The 16300-nt window shown below is 44.8% G+C and overlaps 2 protein-coding genes across 2 annotated transcripts; one reads left to right on the top strand and one right to left on the bottom strand.

Moving 5' to 3' along the window:
- Positions 1 to 89: 89 nt before the first annotated feature.
- On the top strand, positions 90 to 3380 carry LOC115593037 (zinc finger protein OZF-like). The gene is made up of 2 exons (XM_030436350.1): positions 90 to 198; positions 1796 to 3380. The coding sequence occupies exons 1-2, from the start codon at positions 90 to 92 to the stop codon at positions 3067 to 3069; spliced, it is 1383 nt and encodes a 460-aa protein (XP_030292210.1). The 3' UTR covers positions 3070 to 3380.
- A 9890-nt stretch (positions 3381 to 13270) lies between these two features.
- On the bottom strand, positions 13271 to 15279 carry LOC115592692 (zinc finger protein 569-like). The gene is made up of 2 exons (XM_030435741.1): positions 14627 to 15279; positions 13271 to 14542 (listed from the first exon to the last, which is right to left on the bottom strand). Exons 1-2 carry the CDS (start codon positions 15060 to 15062, stop codon positions 13941 to 13943), a joined length of 1038 nt encoding a protein of 345 aa, XP_030291601.1. The 5' UTR covers positions 15063 to 15279; the 3' UTR covers positions 13271 to 13940.
- Between the last annotated feature and the right edge of the window lie 1021 nt (positions 15280 to 16300).

The following is a 16300-nucleotide window of genomic DNA, read 5'->3' as shown; positions in this document are numbered from 1 at the left end:
GCACATTTGTCACACACCAGCCTCCTGGCTCGAAGTGTTTATGAAATATTGAAAAAATATTTCTTCTTAGGTGGAGATGTAAGTGTCTTATGGAGACCTGTGTGGTCACCTGTCACTCTCCAGACCCCAAATCCGGCACAGAGGATGTGATCGGGCCCCTATACAAGAAGATTGATGTCTTAGTTTCTGACATTACAGGCAAAAAAAAGTTAAAGTTGATTCTTATCTTCTTGGTAAACAGACTGGCGCTTCCTGTTTGATAGAATGATCCACTTTTACCAAAAGGGGTTTTAAAAAAAAGTATCCTAGAGGTTTGCCGTTTGTCATAGAGGTTGAGTGTGAGTTTGTTACGGTGTGCTGGGTGCTGTGGCAGGATGAGCACCTGGGTTCTCCAGACCACAGCCTGTAGCAGCCCAGCATGTTCTCCCATGGAGCTGGCCTGCTCTCCCTGCCTTCCCTTCCACCAGAAGCTGCCTTCACCAGCTCATTAACCATTTCCGTGTTTTGCATATTCTATGCTGTAAACTGTTTTCTTGTCTGTATATAACACCTGTTGCACGTCTGCCTGTCCTGGGTGAGCGGTCCCTCCTCTGTCTCACCATGAAGCCTGCAAAACACAAGTCCATGTGGAGCAAACTGAATCACTTTTCATTACTTTCTGACTTTTGTTTTCAGTCTGAAGCGGAACTAAAAGCCTCCGCACTTCCGCTGTCGGAGCTTTAAAGCGTGACACCCAGCGGAAGTAAACAGTAGCAGCTAGCAGCATTAGCTGGCTGTGTGTGATGAATGAAGTGAAAACGGTACTGAGTCACAGCGCAGCTCATTATTGAATGAGTAATTAAAGAACAATGAGTTCAGTTGAGAGTTTGAGAGAGTTTGTCAACGAGCGACTAACTGCTGCTGCTGAAGAAATATTCAGAGTTTTTAAAACAACTATCGTCCAGTACGAGGAAGAGATCGATCGGCAGCGCGTCATGCTGGATATCTGCTGGAAACCCCAAGTAAAGTTACACAGGATAGGTGAGTAAAAGTTTCTTATTTTAATAACACTAATGTTCAGAGCCCTGGAGTGGCCACAGAGGGGGACATATGCATCGCAGCCACGTTTCACTACATGGAGCGAACATACGAGTGTTTCCCTCGTTTTGGTTCATTCCACTCCGGGACTCCGGAGGTTCTGAGTGTCCGCTGCACGGCTGGGCTCCGTTCTATAGAAGACCGCGGCGAAACTCCGCTCAGAAAATGATGATTTTACACACAAAACGTTCCGAAACATGTGAGGAGCACTAAAACTCAACAGAAAGAGGTGTGTCTCATTCAACCTGTTAGGAAGACATTTCGGCATTGGTTTGGAGTCAGTGGGTCACATGACCTGGAAGCTATTGAAACTTTCTGAGTATTTCTACTTGTTGTTATTCGGCCTTTGTTCTGTGGGCCTCGGTGCCCTTGTAAATGAGGGTTGCCTCTCAATGATCTCTGGAGGATAAATAAAGGTTGATTGGTTGATTAAATATTGTCTGTCTTTTGTTGTGTGTCCCTCCAGAGCTCCCACAGCAACATGTCTGTAAGGAGGAGGAGGTTCTGGCTGACCAGCAGCTCTGTAACCAGGAGAGGAACTCCAGTCTGGACCAAGAGGACCCAGAGCCTCCAGAGATTAAAGAGGAACAGGAGGAACTCTGCACCAGTCGGGAGGGAGAGCAGCTTGTACTGAAGGTGGAGACAGATACCGTCATGTTGACTCCAGCTTATGAGGAAAGTGACCACAGTGAAGCAGAACCAACAAGTGACCACCAGCTCCTCTCTAACAACTCTCATGTAGCTGAGAGCCCAGACCAGAGAGGAGGAAAACATGGAGACTCAGGATCAGCTGGAGATGGAGAGCCGAAGGAAAAGAAAAGACCTCACGGAAAAAAAAGTCACTGTGATTATGCAAAAAACTCTACCTCATCAGACATTCAACATAACACTCACCCAGATGAAAAGTCTTTCAGCTGTGACACATGTGGAAAAACTTTTAAGTTTAAGCGCCAGTTGAATTCACACGTGATAACTCACACAGGTGAGAAGCCTTTTAACTGTGAAATTTGTGGGAAGACTTTTAGCCGTAAAGCTCACTTAACACGTCACATTCAAATCCACACAGATAAGAAACCATATTCCTGCAAGACATGTGGGAAGACTTTCAGGGATCATAGTAACTTAACAGTTCACATGAGAACCCACACAGGTGAGAAGCCTTTTAACTGTGACATTTGTGGGAAGACTTTTAGCCGTCATGCTCACTTAACACGTCACATTGAAACCCACACAGATGAGAAACCATACTCCTGCAAGACATGTGGGAAGACTTTCAGGCATCAGAGTTCCTTACCACTTCACATGAGAATCCACACAGGTGAGAGGCCACATTCCTGCCAAACATGTGGAAAAACATTCTCTGAATCATCTACTTTGAAAAGGCATATGAGAATCCACACAGGTGAGAAGCCGTGTTCTTGCAAGACATGTGGGAAGACTTTTCAGCTTAAGTGCCAATTGATTTCACACCTAAGAACCCACACAGATGAGAAACCATATTCCTGCAAGACATGTGGAAAGACTTTCAGGTATCATAGTAACTTAACAGCTCACATGAGAATCCACACAGGTGAGAGGCCATATTCCTGCCAAACATGTGGAAAACCATTTTCTGAATCATCTACTTTGAAAAGGCATATGAGAGTCCACACAGGTGAGAAACCGTATTCTTGCAAGACATGTAGGAAGTCTTTCAAGTCTTCTAGTGAGTTAAAAACGCACACAAGAATCCACACAGGTGAGAAGCCATATTCTTGCAAGACATGTAGGAAGTCTTTCAAGTCTTCTGGTGAGTTAAAAACGCACACAAGAATCCACACAGGTGCAAAGCCTTTTACCTGTGAAATTTGCTGGAAGGCTTTTGGGAGTCGTGCTGTATTAACTTGTCACATGAGAATCCACACGTTTTCTTGCAAATCATGTGGGAAGGCTTTCAATCAAACTGGTGCCTTAACCGCTCACATGGAAACTCACACAGGTGAGAATCCGTAGTTTTGCCTGTGGAAAGTTTGTCTGATCAATCTGCTCTGACGAGACATTTGATGACACGCACAGGCGAGTAGCCTTGTATTTGCAAAATATGTTGGAGGTGGTTCAGTTCTAGTGTTTCATGCATAATTGCAGAACTTTAACTTTAAATGAACTACTTGTAGAATCCTCAGAGGATCAATATACACAGGAGAAATGATGAGCTGATGCTGAATGTGTACAATTTCAAGGATGTCAAAATATGTTTGTGTCCATCTTCATGCTGATTTGTCCATATATGTAATCATGATCAGTAAAAAGTCGAGTTAATCGCTCTCATGTGTCCCACTTATTATCGCTCCTCGTGTCCTGCTTTTATATAAACACTTATATGTTAAATACTTGTAGTTTTTACAGTTGCTGTCATGTATGTAACCAAAAAGTTAGCTGTGAGTTCAAAGCAGCAGTTTAGAAAAGAGTCCCACATTTCTTTGTGGAATTGAGCAGAGTAGATCTACACCTTAATACAAGGAGCACACAAACATAGTGTAAACATGCTGTGTGAAAAGAGTATAAAGATGGTGTTAAATATCCATCCATCGATCCATTTTTGTCCGCTTATCCGGGGCTGGGTCGCGGGGGCAGTTGCCTGAGCAGGGACACCCAGACTTCCCTCTCCCCGGACACTTCCTCCAGCTCTTCCGGGAGGATCCCAAGGCATTCCCAGGCCAGCTGAGTGACATAGTCACACCAGCGTGTCCTGGGTCTTCCTCGGGGTCTCCTCCCGGCGGGACATGCCAGGAACACCTCCCGAGGGAGGCATCCCAGGGGCATCCGAAACAGATGCCCGAGCCACCTCAACTGGCTCCTCTTGATGTGGAGGAGCAGCAGCTCTACTCCGAGCTCCTCCTGGGTGACAGAGCTCCTCACCATATCTCTAAGGGAGCGCCCTGCCACCCTGCAGAGGAAACTCATTTCAGCTGCTTGTATCCGGGATCCTATTCTTTTGGTCATGACCCAAAGTTCACGGCCATAGGTGAGGGTAGGAACGTAGATTGACTGGTAAATTGAGAGCTTCACCTTTCGACTCAGCTCTCCCTTTACCACGATGGACCGATACAACGAGCGCATTACTGCGGCCGCTGAACCGATCCGCCTGTAAATCTCACGTTCCATCCTTCCCTCACTCGTGAACAAGACCCCAAGATACTTAAACTCCTCCACTTGGGGCAGGAGCTCCCCCCCACCCGGAGGGAGCATGCCACCTTTTTCCGGACGAGAACCATGGCCTGGGACTTGGAGGTGCTGATTCTCGTCCCAGCCGCATCACACTCAGCTGCAAACCACCCCAGGACATGCTGGAGGTCCTGGCTGGAAGGAGCCGATAAGACCACATCATCCGCGAAAAGCAGGGATGTAATCCAGTGGCTCCCGAACCAGACCCCTTCCGGTTGTGGCTGTGCCTAGAAATTCTGCCCATAAAAATGATGAACAATGAACAGAACTGGTGACAAAGGGCAGCCCTGCCAGAGTCCAACATGCACCGGGAATAGGTCTGACTTACTGCTGGCAATGCGAACCAAGCTCCTGCTCCAGTCGTACAAGGACCGTACTCCCTGAGCACCTCTGACAGAATGCCACGAGTGACACGGTTGAATGCTTTCACATGTGGACTGGTTGGGCAAACTCCCATGAACCCTCGAGCAACCTACGGAGGGTATAGAGCTGGTCCAGTGTTCCAAGGCCCGGACGAAAACCGCATTGTTCCTCCTGAATCTGAGGCTCAACTATCGACCGAATTCTCCTCTCCAGTACCCTGGAATAGACTTTCCCAGGAAGGCTGAGGAGTGTGATCCCCCGATAGTTGGAACACACCCTCCGGTCCCCCTTTTTGAATAGGGGGACCACCACCCCGGTCTGCCAGTCCAGAGGCACTGTCCCCGACTGCCATGCGATGCTGCAGAGACATGTCAACCAAGACAGCCCCACAACATCCAGAGACTCGAGGTACTCAGGGTGGATCTCATCCACCCCCCTGCTTTGCCACTGAGGAGCTTCCCAGCTACCTCAGTGACTTCGGCTTGGGTGATGAATGAATCAACCTCTGAGTCCTTGGCCTCTGCTTCTTCTATGGAAGGCGTGTCAGTGGGATTGAGGAGATCCTCGAAGTACTCCTTCTACCGCCCGACAATGTCCCCAGTCGAGGTCAACAGCTCCCCACCTCCACTGTAAACAGTGTTGGTGGAGGACTGCTTCCCGCTCCTGAGGCGCCGGATGGTTTGCCAGAATTTCTTCGAGGCCGACCGGTAGTCCTCCTCCATGGCCTCCCCGAACTTTTCCCAGACCCGAGTTTTTGCTTCTGTGACTGCCCGTGCTGACACGCACTTGGCCTACCGGTACTGGTACCGGTACCCGTCAGCTGCCTCAGCTTGGTCTGACCCGTCACCTAGGACCTGTTGGGAGACCCTACCAGGGGCATTAAGCCCCGGACAACATAGCTCCTAGGATCATTCAGGTGCTCAAACCCCTCCACCACGATAAGGTGCCGGTTCAAGGAGGAGTGTTAAATATAATTAGATAATTAAATGAAGTTAAATAAGATCCACAAAATGGGAAAACATAATTAAAAGTCTTGATGAGTCTACTTAGCAATTGGAGAACATTTGTTTGCCCAAATTTCTTCAAGTTTAAAACTGTAGTCAGATATGTTTTAAACAAGTTCTGAATTAAATGTTTTCAGTCTGAAGCGGAACTAAAAGCCTCCGCACGTCCCCTGTCGGAGCTTTAGAGTGTGACACCCAGCGGAAGTAAACAATAGCAGCTAGCAGCACTAGCTGGCTGTGTGTAATGTGAAGACGGTACTGAGTCACAGGCCCCCCAGATTCTCATTATTGAATGAGAATCTGGGGATATTGTATCATATTGGGAATCTGGCCTGACTATGTGATCTGTGCTGACCTCTGAATATGAATGTTATGTGAATATCCTGGTTACTGGGACAAACAGAACATTAGGAAGTACGAGAGACCTCATATTGAATAAGCACGTACACACGTTAAACCAGATGGACAGATTTTGAGGTATGAAATGTTTGGTCAGTCCAGAAATAAACAGGTTCAACTATCTGCAAACCTCGTCTCCGGGTGATTCTTCTAGTTAATAGGGTACTTAAAGACACAAGGTTCTGCATTGCCGATGAACTCATACCAACAGTGTCTGAGCAGCCTGTTAAAAGCCTGGGCAGATAGTACAATGCAAGCCTCAAGGACGTAGAGCAGGTGCAAAGACAAGAGATTGTCAGCGGCCTGGAGAACATAAATCAGAACCTACTGCCGGGGAAACTGAAGCTCTGGTGTCTACAGTTTGGACTCCTCCCTCAGATAATGTGGCCACTGACTCTACAGCAAAGTAGTCCTGGAGCTACCTCTCACTAGTCTAACAGAGGAATACAAGTGTTCTAAATTAGGAGTCCAGATGACTGATTGGCCATCAGTGCTGCTGTGCCACCCCTAATAACTGGCCAGAAGTGGACATCATCTGACACAGTACAGCAAGCTACATCAGCTCTGAGGCACAAAGACATTGTGGGGCAAGTCCAGCAGGGAAGTAGAGGCTTCGGCCTTATTGCAAGTAAACCAACTTGAGGAAAGGCCGCAACATCAGAGCAGAGGACATTGGTGGTTGGGGAGGTGCACCAGCAGGAGGAGGCCACAAAAAGTGCCAAGGCGATCTCTCTTGCCAAACAGGGGCAATGGATGCAATGGGGAGGTGTGGAGTGGAGAAAGATCAGCTGGAAAGAGCTGTGCGTAATGGAAGCAAGCAAGATCAGCTTCATCATCAGAGTGACATAAGGTGTGCTCCCATCACCAAAGAACCTGGTATGGTGAAGTTTCCTGGGAGAACTCTGTGGACGAGGCCTATGTGCGTAAGAGGCTGCGCTATGCAGAGCTTGCAGCAAAAGCAACGAAGCGTGACTGGAACACAAAAGTCTATCCAGTTGAAGTGGGATGCAGAGGATTTGTCGCGTCGCCTACCATCCGACTATTAAAAGAACAAGGAATCCACAGTCATCAGAGGAAGCTGAAAGAAGCAGCCAGTGAATTTGGCTAAAGCGGAAAGACCCATGCTGAGCATAAAATACGTCAGGGTGAAGCTTGGGGACAGTTTGACACAGGATACACGCTGGGGGCTAATGATCCTGCAGTGAGCTAGCCTTGTGGAGGGTGTATACTGTGAAAGGCCAAAACACCCAGCGATGCAAGGATACACTACTGATGATGTGTCCTGTGACCCGACCATGTCAACCACACCGCCATTTCATCCATTGCTATGATGTCTCTGTCCGGTGTCTTCTTTGTTTCAATCATCCGGGATGAAAATGACACAAACTTCACCAGCTTCTCGGTGAATTCTTTGGTATCCTTCTGCAAGTGAAGTTGTTGCGGCGGAGAAATCGATTTAGCCAATCAGCACTTGCGGCAAACCCCTCATCTCTGCTGTCACTCACGGTGGCGTACATTTGTTTCGCCATCGTCCTGATCATTTTGTGGGACACTCTCTCATGGCGTGCCCATTTGCTGATAACTCATTCCCGCATGTTTATCTCAGGCTACTCGCTAGCCTTCTTCCTCCCTCCACCAGGCGGCCTGGCCCTGTTGCTGTCCTCCTCAGACAAACCCTGAAACTCAGTTTGACTTTTTCACCAATCTCTCACTCTCTTGGGGTCAACAGAGAAACGTCTAGTGGCTGCTTGTACCGAGTTTTCCTCTGCATATTTTAAGACAGAAAGTTTGAATTTCAAGTCGTACTTTTTATTGTTTTGCTGCACCGGAGCCATGGCGATCATCAGTGTGATATTGTGAGATGGAAAGCAGCACAATACATGAAAAAGGCAAAGAAGAAAACGTACAGTGTCAGTGGTCACGTCTTCTTCCTTGAGTTTTAAAAAAATTAATTAGACTCTGCATTTTTTTGGAACCGGCGGTTATTCATCAAAATATACACCTGGACCCGGCGTTTAAAGGGGACCCTGCCGCTATTATTTGGTAATTTATGGTATTTCTTACACATTTTCAAAAATTGCAGTTTCACCCACTCCTGAGAGTAGTGAGTAAGCGTCTACAATTTCTCCAAAAAAGGAGCTGTATATTTTTGTTATTAAAGTTGTATTGGGGACGGGTTTGCTGAGGGGGGGCTCACTCACAAAAACAGCCTGCCCCTCACAGGGGAGAGGTGAGCTCCTGAGTAAGAGGAAATAATTTGATTTGATTTGATTTTAATTTAAAGATAAAACTCTTACTATCTCTTGAACGCTCTAAGACAGAGTAAAAGAGTGAGTCTCTTTTTAAAGCTCTTAGAAAGAGCATAAAACTTTGAGCCGACGGGCTGTAAAAGTAGTGTGACCCTCGTATTGTCCTTCCATTTACTACGCACCTTTTGTTCTCTCTTTTGCCTGTTCTGACTGCTAATAATGCATGAGGTATAAAATGATCACCAAATTTTCTTGTTTCACCTTTTTGGTAAACATATTTCCTACATATCTAACATATATTTTACACTTATTTTTGTAAGTTATGGTATGATGGACCTCATTTACATAAAGTTACACAATTTTTGAGTAAAAAAAAAGAAGAAATTCTGAATTATTTTCCCTATGGTTATGATCACAGGCACAAAAGTCGAGGGAATATCACAGACTGGTGCAGTACAAAGTTTAGTCAGGAATTTTCTTTTAAACCATTGAATTTTTTTGAATGGGAGCAAATAGTCACACCTGTTGTCCTCTCGGGTCAATTGAGCCAGTCTTGTTTGACTGTTTTACAAAGCAAGTATAAAATGATGACACAATTCTGTTACACCTTTAGTCAACTTGTGTCCAACACATTACCACAAATTGTACATTCATTTTTGTAATGTATGGTATAATATACCTAATTTCCATGAACTTAAACCAGATTTTTTAGTAAAAAAAAAAGAATTAAGAATTATTTTGACTATAGTGTAAAACGATCTAACCAGACTGTGTTACATATTTTAACCAACTTAATTCCAACTCATTACCACATATTTTAAACTTCTTTTACACCTCTTATTCTTTTTATTATGCTTAATTTATGACCAATAAACCCCCATTTACATGAAATTATATCATGTTTTTCAAAAAAATAAGCAGAAATATTTGGGCTGTCAAACGATTAATTTTTTTAATCGCGAATAATCGCATTTTGTCCATAGTTAACTTGCGATTAATTGTAAATTAATCAAATTTTTTTGGCACATTTCTCTCTGTTCTAAATGTACCTTAATGTATTTTTTCATGTGCTTAATATTTTTAACAACTGTCGTGACCAAACGCCACCCTGGAAACTAAAGGTTTAATGGTAGGGCTCTAGTGAGTCTAGGCTACAGGGATGACACAGGTGCGCATATTTCTGTAAATGAAAACTGGAGCTCGATGGGAGTCGGCTGCCATACTGCACAATATTTGTCTTACCGGCTGCCTCCACCAATGCTCACCACCTGTAGCTTGGTCGGAGAGGCCTTCCAGGGATGTCGGCTTCAGAGGCCTCTGGCCGGCCACCTGCTCCAGCGTCGTGGTTGTGTTGACCTCAGTCCGTTGACTCCCCGTCGCGGTTTAGTCAGTTCATTTGTTTGTTTAGACGAGACAATAGATAAATAATAATTCACTCTGGAGGTTGAGGGGGTTCTTCCTCTCTTCGAATCACTTTCCTTTTTCCCGGGCGTCCGCCTCATCCATCCATGAGACTCCCTGTTCGCTTACCCACATGCCCCGCTCCTTGTGCTCACGTCAGACTTAAGCAGCAGCATAACCAGGCAACCAATCAAACATTACAGTATGGCAGCCCCTCAAATCTCAGAAAGTGACCACAACACAACCTAATAAATATGCTTGCTTTATTAAAATGTTTATTCAACACTTCAAATCATGCAGGAAAATAAAAGGCTCAAAAAATATCTCCTCACCCTAAATGGGATCAAAACATGGTGAGCTTTTGGCGAGGGGGGGCGGTGGGCTCTCTGCATCTGCCGTGTGTTTGGCTAAGAAATGATATTTGAGACTCGACGCACTTCAATGGTAACTCATTTCATGTCGACAGTACGTGCAGATAACTTTTGTCCTATGGACCGAACTATCTGGCAGTGTTTTGAAAGTGAATCTGCCATTCATAAGTCCTTTCTCCATTTACTTTCACTTTCGCTTTTCAGTCCACCGTGTTTCTCCCGAACCGCCAACGTCATGTCACATGTTTACGCCTACCCCAGTGGTGGTTAAGTGGCAGCTTTTGTAAAGAGACCCACTGCAGTTCGCCTACAGAGCCAACAGGTCTGTAGACAATGCCGTAAACATGGCCCTGCACTACACCCTCCAGCATCTGGAACCGCCAACCCCCCCGTCAAAAGCAGACATCACCATGTTTTGACCCCATTTAGAGTGAGGGGATATTTTTTGACCCTTTTCTTTGAAGTGCATGATTTTAAGGGTTGAATAAACATTTTCATTCAGCAAGCATATTTGCCCTTTCTTATTTTGTTAAAAGTATTAAGAACATGAACAAAATATATTAAGATACATTTAGAAAACAAAGAAATGTGCCCCAAAAAATTGCCATTAATTTGCAATTAATCGCAAGTTAACTATGGACAAAATACGATTAATCGCGATTAAAAAAATTAATCGTTTGACCAGATACTGGGAGTGGAGCGGACTAACCCAGACTCTTTGCTGATTGTGCTTGGTGACTTTAACAACTGTAACCTCAGCCGTGAACTGCCCGACCAGAAAGAACAATATTCATATATGCATATCATGCCGTCCCCCATGCTGCACTGGGCCTCTCTGATGCAAACCTGTTGTGAGGACGTCCAAGTAGTAGACTAGTGAAGCTGTGGGGTACCTGCAGGCGTGTTTGGACTGTACAGACTGGGATGCCTTTAGGACTGCCACCAACAGTCTGGATGAGTATACAGAGGCTGTGACGTCATACATCAGCTTCTGTGAAGACTGCTGTATCCCATCATGCACCTGGGTGAGTTATAACGATGACAAACCCTGGTTCACAGCCAAACTTAGACAGCCAAGGTTTCAAAAGGAGGATTCGTTCAGGAGTGGGGACAGGGACAGGTTTAAGAAGTCAAAATACAGCTTTGGCAAGGCGGTGAGAGAAGCTAAACAACAGTACTCTGAGAAACTCCAACACCAGTTCTCAGCAAACGCCTCTGGTTCTGTCTGGAAGGGGCTCAGACAGATTACAAATTACAAACCTAAACCCCCCCACTCCGTCAACGACCTGCGACTTGCAAATGAACTGAACCAGTTCTACTGTCGCTTTGAGAGACAAAGGGACAGTCCTGACACCCTCTCCCATCTCACCAACCCCCCCAGCTCAGCAGGACCCTGGGCCTCTCCACTTTACACCTCCGGGTCCCCCTCCATCACAGTAGCCATTTTTCGATAGAAAAGGCAGCACATTTGCTGCAAGGTAAATGCGGCAATCTGCCGCCTTGTCTATCTAAAAGGGAGGTGTAATATTCCTCCTTTTACAAAAGCTGCCACTTGGCCACCACTGGGGTAGGCGTAAACATGTGACATGACGTGAAGCACAAAGTTGGGCGTGAACAGTGAAGAAGGTCAAATTTGTCTTCAAAATAAGAGCTTTACATTGCACCCCATTGGAGTTTAGAACAGGGTTCTTAGCGGGAGGCTTTAATTTGAAGGTAGCAACCGATATTAGCTTGCCACTACAACAACAAGCGGACAACTCCTGGATCTCAGCGGCTGTCCAGTTGGACGTCCGTGGATGAAGTGATGGGCTGACTGCTGTGATCAGCTGTTTCCTGGTTATAAAACTCTCCGGCTGTGGGTCGCAAAACAGTGCACGTAATTGACGACCCTCACAAGCAATTGCCGGCACATCGACGTCTGGGATTTACATAGCAATGTTCCACTGGAACATTTGCCAGGATCCTGTTTGTGGACTTCAGCTCTGCTTTCAACACTATCCTCCCGGCTCTGCTACAGGATAAGCTGTCCCAGTTCCCTGTGCCTGACTCCAGCTGCAGGTGGATCACAGAGTTCCTGTCTGAGGAGAAGCAGTGTGTGAATCCGGGGAAACATGTCTCTGAATCCCAGACCATCAGCACCAAATCCCCCTGAGGCTGCGTACTTTCTCCCCTGCTCTTCTCACTGTACACCAACGGTTGCACCTCCAGTCACCAGTCCGTCAAGCTCCTGAAGTTCCCCGCTCATTGGGCTCATCTCTGGCAGGGATGAGCCTTTAATTCAGAACTTGTTTAAAACATATCTTACTACACTTTTAAACTTGAAAAACTAAAATTATTGGGTCAACAAATGTTCTCCAGTTGCTAAGCAGACTCAAAACCCCTTCTTTTTAAAACAATATTTTATTAAGTTTTTACATATAAGAAAAACATACAAATAACAATGACCACAGAAATAGCGATAATGTATAAATGTACTATACAACAAAACAATCAAAAGATCACAGTACTACCAGAAGTTAATAATAAATGAATAACTGAAAAAGCAGCACCAGTAACTTGAAGACCTCAAGTTATAACTACATTCTCATCCTCCAAAAATGTTTCCATACTTTAACAAACTGTTTTCTTTTCCCTCTAACAATATATGTAAGTCCTTCCAACTCAAGATATGTTGCAATCTCCTTCAACCATAACTTAACAGAGGGCAATTGTAGATTTTTCCAGAACAGAGCGAAAAGAGTCTTAGCTTGAAGAAGCCCAAAATCAGTCAATACTGTTTAGAACTGACGACCAAATTTTGGGGGTATATAGCCCAGATACAAAGTTTGGCTTCAGGGGAACATTCTTACCCACCATCTGGGAAATGGCCCCATCACACTCTGTCAAGATGATCAAAGAGGCTTTTAATTATTTTTTCCATTTCTTACATGTTATTGAAATTAATGTAATTAACTATATTTAACACCATGTTTATACTCTTTTCACACATTGTGTTTACACTATGTTTGTGTGCTCCTTGTATTAAGGTGTAGATCTACTCTGCTTAATTCCACAAAGAAATGTGGGACGCTTTTCTAAACTGCTACTTTGAACTAACAGCTAACTTTTTGGTTACATACATGGAAGCTACTGTAAAAACAATTATTTAACATAAAAGCAGGACACGAGGAGCGATAATAAGTGGGACACATGAGAGCGATTCACTCGACTTTTTAATCATCATGTTAACAAATATGGACAAATCAGCATGAAGACAGACACATAAACATGTTTTGACATCTTCTCAAGGGGAAATTGTTCACATTCAGCATCAGCTCATCATTTCTCCTGTGTATATTGATCCTCTGAGGATTCTACAAGTAGCTCATTTAAAGTAAAAACTCTGCAATTACGCATGAAACACTAAAATCTAAAATCGGATCTCTCACAGTCGAATTAAAACACCTAGATTATTCTATTGATAGTCGCATCACTGCTGCATGTATACATTCCATCAGATCGGATCAGATTTTAGCTTCACCTCGCTCTTCGTACACCATCTTTCTCGAATACCGAGGCAGTTTGTTGTTGCGGGTGACATAAAGAGGTCAGCCGGAGGTGGCTCTGTTACCACTAGTTGAAATGGTTACAGCGCCACCTATAGTACCGGGTTGGACATGCTGCGGCCAATAATTCGATTTTCTCACCGGTTTGTATACTCGGACAATTGCAGTTGAAATATGGCTGTAATCCGACTAAGCTGTGCATGTAAACGTACTGACTAGAACTGAACCACCTCCAACATATTTGGAAATACAAGGCTACTCACCTGTACGTGTCATTAAAACGTCTCGTCAAAGCAGACTGATCAGACAAACTTTCCCCAGGCAAAGTTATGGTTTCTCACCTGTGTGAGTTCTCATGTGATAATTTAATGCATGACGACTCCTGAAAGTCTTCCCACAAATTTTACAAGTAAACGGTTTCTCACCTGTGTGAGTTGTCATGTGAACTGTTAATTGACTGGTTCGACCAAAAGCCTTCCCACATGTTGTGCAAGAATACGGCCTCTTACCTGTGTGAGTTCTCATGTGATAATTTAATGCAGGACGACTCCCAAAAGCCTTCCCACAAATTTCACAGGTAAACGGCTTCTCACCTGTGTGAGTTGTCATATGACGTGTTAAGTTACTGGTTTGACTAAAAGTCTTCCCACATGTTTCGCAAGCAAACGGTTTCTCACCTGTGTGAGTTCTCATGTGAACTGTTAAGTGACTGGTTTGACCAAAAGTCTTCCCACATGTTTTGCAAGCAAACAGATTCTCACCTGTGTGAGTTTTCATGTGATAATTGAATGCATCACGAGTCCCGAAACCCTTCCCACAAATTTCACAGGTAAACGGTTTCTCAACTGTGTGAGTTGTCATGTGAACTTTTAAGTTACTGGATTGCTTAAAAGTCTTCCCACATGTTTTGCAAGAATACGGTTTCTCACCTGTGTGAGATTTCATGTGATAATTTAAGTGACCGGTTTGACCAAAAGTCTTCCCACATGTTTTGCAAGAATACGGTTTCTCACCTGTGTGACTTCTCATGTGTCGATTCAAATCACGATGACACTTGAAAGCTTTCCCACATGTTTTGCACGTAAAAGGTCTCTCACCTGTGTGAGTTCTCATGTGACTTGTTAAGGTCTCACTTTGGCTGAAAGCTTTCCCACATGTTTTGCAAGTAAAAGGTTTCTCACCTGTGTGAGTTCTCATGTGAACTATTACTTGACTGGTTCGACCAAAAGTCTTCCCACATGTTTTGCAAGAAAAGGGCTTCTCACCTGTGTGGACTCTCATGTGGATTTTTAATTGACTAGGTTTCCTGAAATCTTTCCTACATGTTTTACAAGTAGACTTCTTCTCAGCTGTGTGGATTCTCTGGTGTGCATTCAATAGGGACTTAAACCTAAAACTCTTTCCACATGTTTTGCAAGTAACCGGTTTCCTACCTGTGTGGATTCTCATGTGTCGATTCAATTCACCAAGACACTTGAAACCTTTCCCACATGTTTTGCAAGTAAAAGGTTTCTCACCTGTGTGGATTCTTAGGTGTATATTCAGTTCACACCTAAACTTAAAAGTCTTTCCACATGTGTCACATTTGAAAGACTTTTCACCTGGGTGAGTGTTCTGTTGAATGTCTGATGAGGAACAGTTTTTATTTTTTCCGTGACGTCTTTTCTTTTTCTTCTGCTCTCCATCTCCAGCTGATCCTGAGTCTCCATGTTTTCCTCCTTTCTGGTCTGGGCTCTCAGCTACATGAGAGTTGTTAGAGAGGAGCTGGTGGTCACTTGTTGGTTCTGCTTCACTGTGGTCACTTTCCTCATAAGCTGGAGTCAACATGACGGTATCCGTCTCCACCTTCAGTACAAGCTGCTCTCCCTCCCGACTGGTGCAGAGTTCCTCCTGTTCCTCTTTAATCTCTGGAGGCTCTGGGTCCTCTTGGTCCAGACTGGAGTTCCTCTCCTGGTTACAGAGCTGCTGGTCAGCCAGAACCTCCTCCTCCTTACAGACATGTTGCTGTGGGAGCTCTGGAGGGACACACAACAAAAGACAGACAATATTTAATCAACCAATCAACCTTTATTTATCCTCCAGAGATCATTGAGAGGCAACCCTCATTTACAAGGGCATCGAGGCCCACAGAACAAAGGCCGAATAACAACAAGTAGAAATACTCAGAAAGTTTCAATAGCTTCTATCTCATGTGACCCACTGACTCCAAACTGATGCCGAAATGTCTTCCCAACAGGTTGAATGAGACACACCTCTTTCTGTTGAGTTTTAGTGCTCCTCACATGTTTCGGAACGTTTTGTGTGTAAAATCATCATTTTCTGAGCGGAGTTTCGCCGCGGTCTTCTATAGAACGGAGCCCAGCCGTGCAGCGGACACTCAGAACCTCCGGAGTCCCGGAGTGGAATGAACCAAAACGAGGGAAACACTCGTATGTTCGCTCCATGTAGTGAAACGTGGCTGCGATGCATATGTCCCCCTCTGTGGCCACTCCAGGGCTCTGAACATTATTGTTATTAAAATAAGAAACTTTTACTCACCTATCCTGTGTAACTTTACTTGGGGTTTCCAGCAGATATCCAGCATGACGCGCTGCCGATCGATCTCTTCCTCGTACTGGACGATAGTTGTTTTAAAAACTCTGAATATTTCTTCAGCAGCAGCAGTTAGTCGCTCGTTGACAAACTCT

The sequence above is a fragment of the Sparus aurata genome, chromosome 12 (genome assembly GCF_900880675.1).
Source record: "Sparus aurata chromosome 12, fSpaAur1.1, whole genome shotgun sequence".
Taxonomy (NCBI): Eukaryota; Metazoa; Chordata; class Actinopteri; order Spariformes; family Sparidae; genus Sparus; species Sparus aurata.
The sequence above is the reverse complement of the archived record's forward strand: the minus strand, read 5'-3'. Positions and strand labels throughout refer to the sequence as shown.

Excerpts from the sequence above, each read along its gene's own strand:
- LOC115593037 (XM_030436350.1), top strand. The coding sequence starts at position 90 with ATGGAGACCTGTGTGGTCACCTGTCACTCTCCAGACCCCAAATCCGGC. Across the intron at positions 199-1,795 it reads CTTAGTTTCTGACATTACAG|TCCTCTCTAACAACTCTCAT; the intron begins GCAAAAAAAAGT and ends GTGACCACCAGC.
- LOC115592692 (XM_030435741.1), bottom strand. The coding sequence starts at position 15,062 with ATGAGAATCCACACAGGTAGGAAACCGGTTACTTGCAAAACATGTGGA. Across the intron at positions 14,543-14,626 it reads ACACATGAGAAGTCACACAG|GTGAGAAACCGTATTCTTGC; the intron begins GTGAGAAACCGT and ends AATCTCACACAG.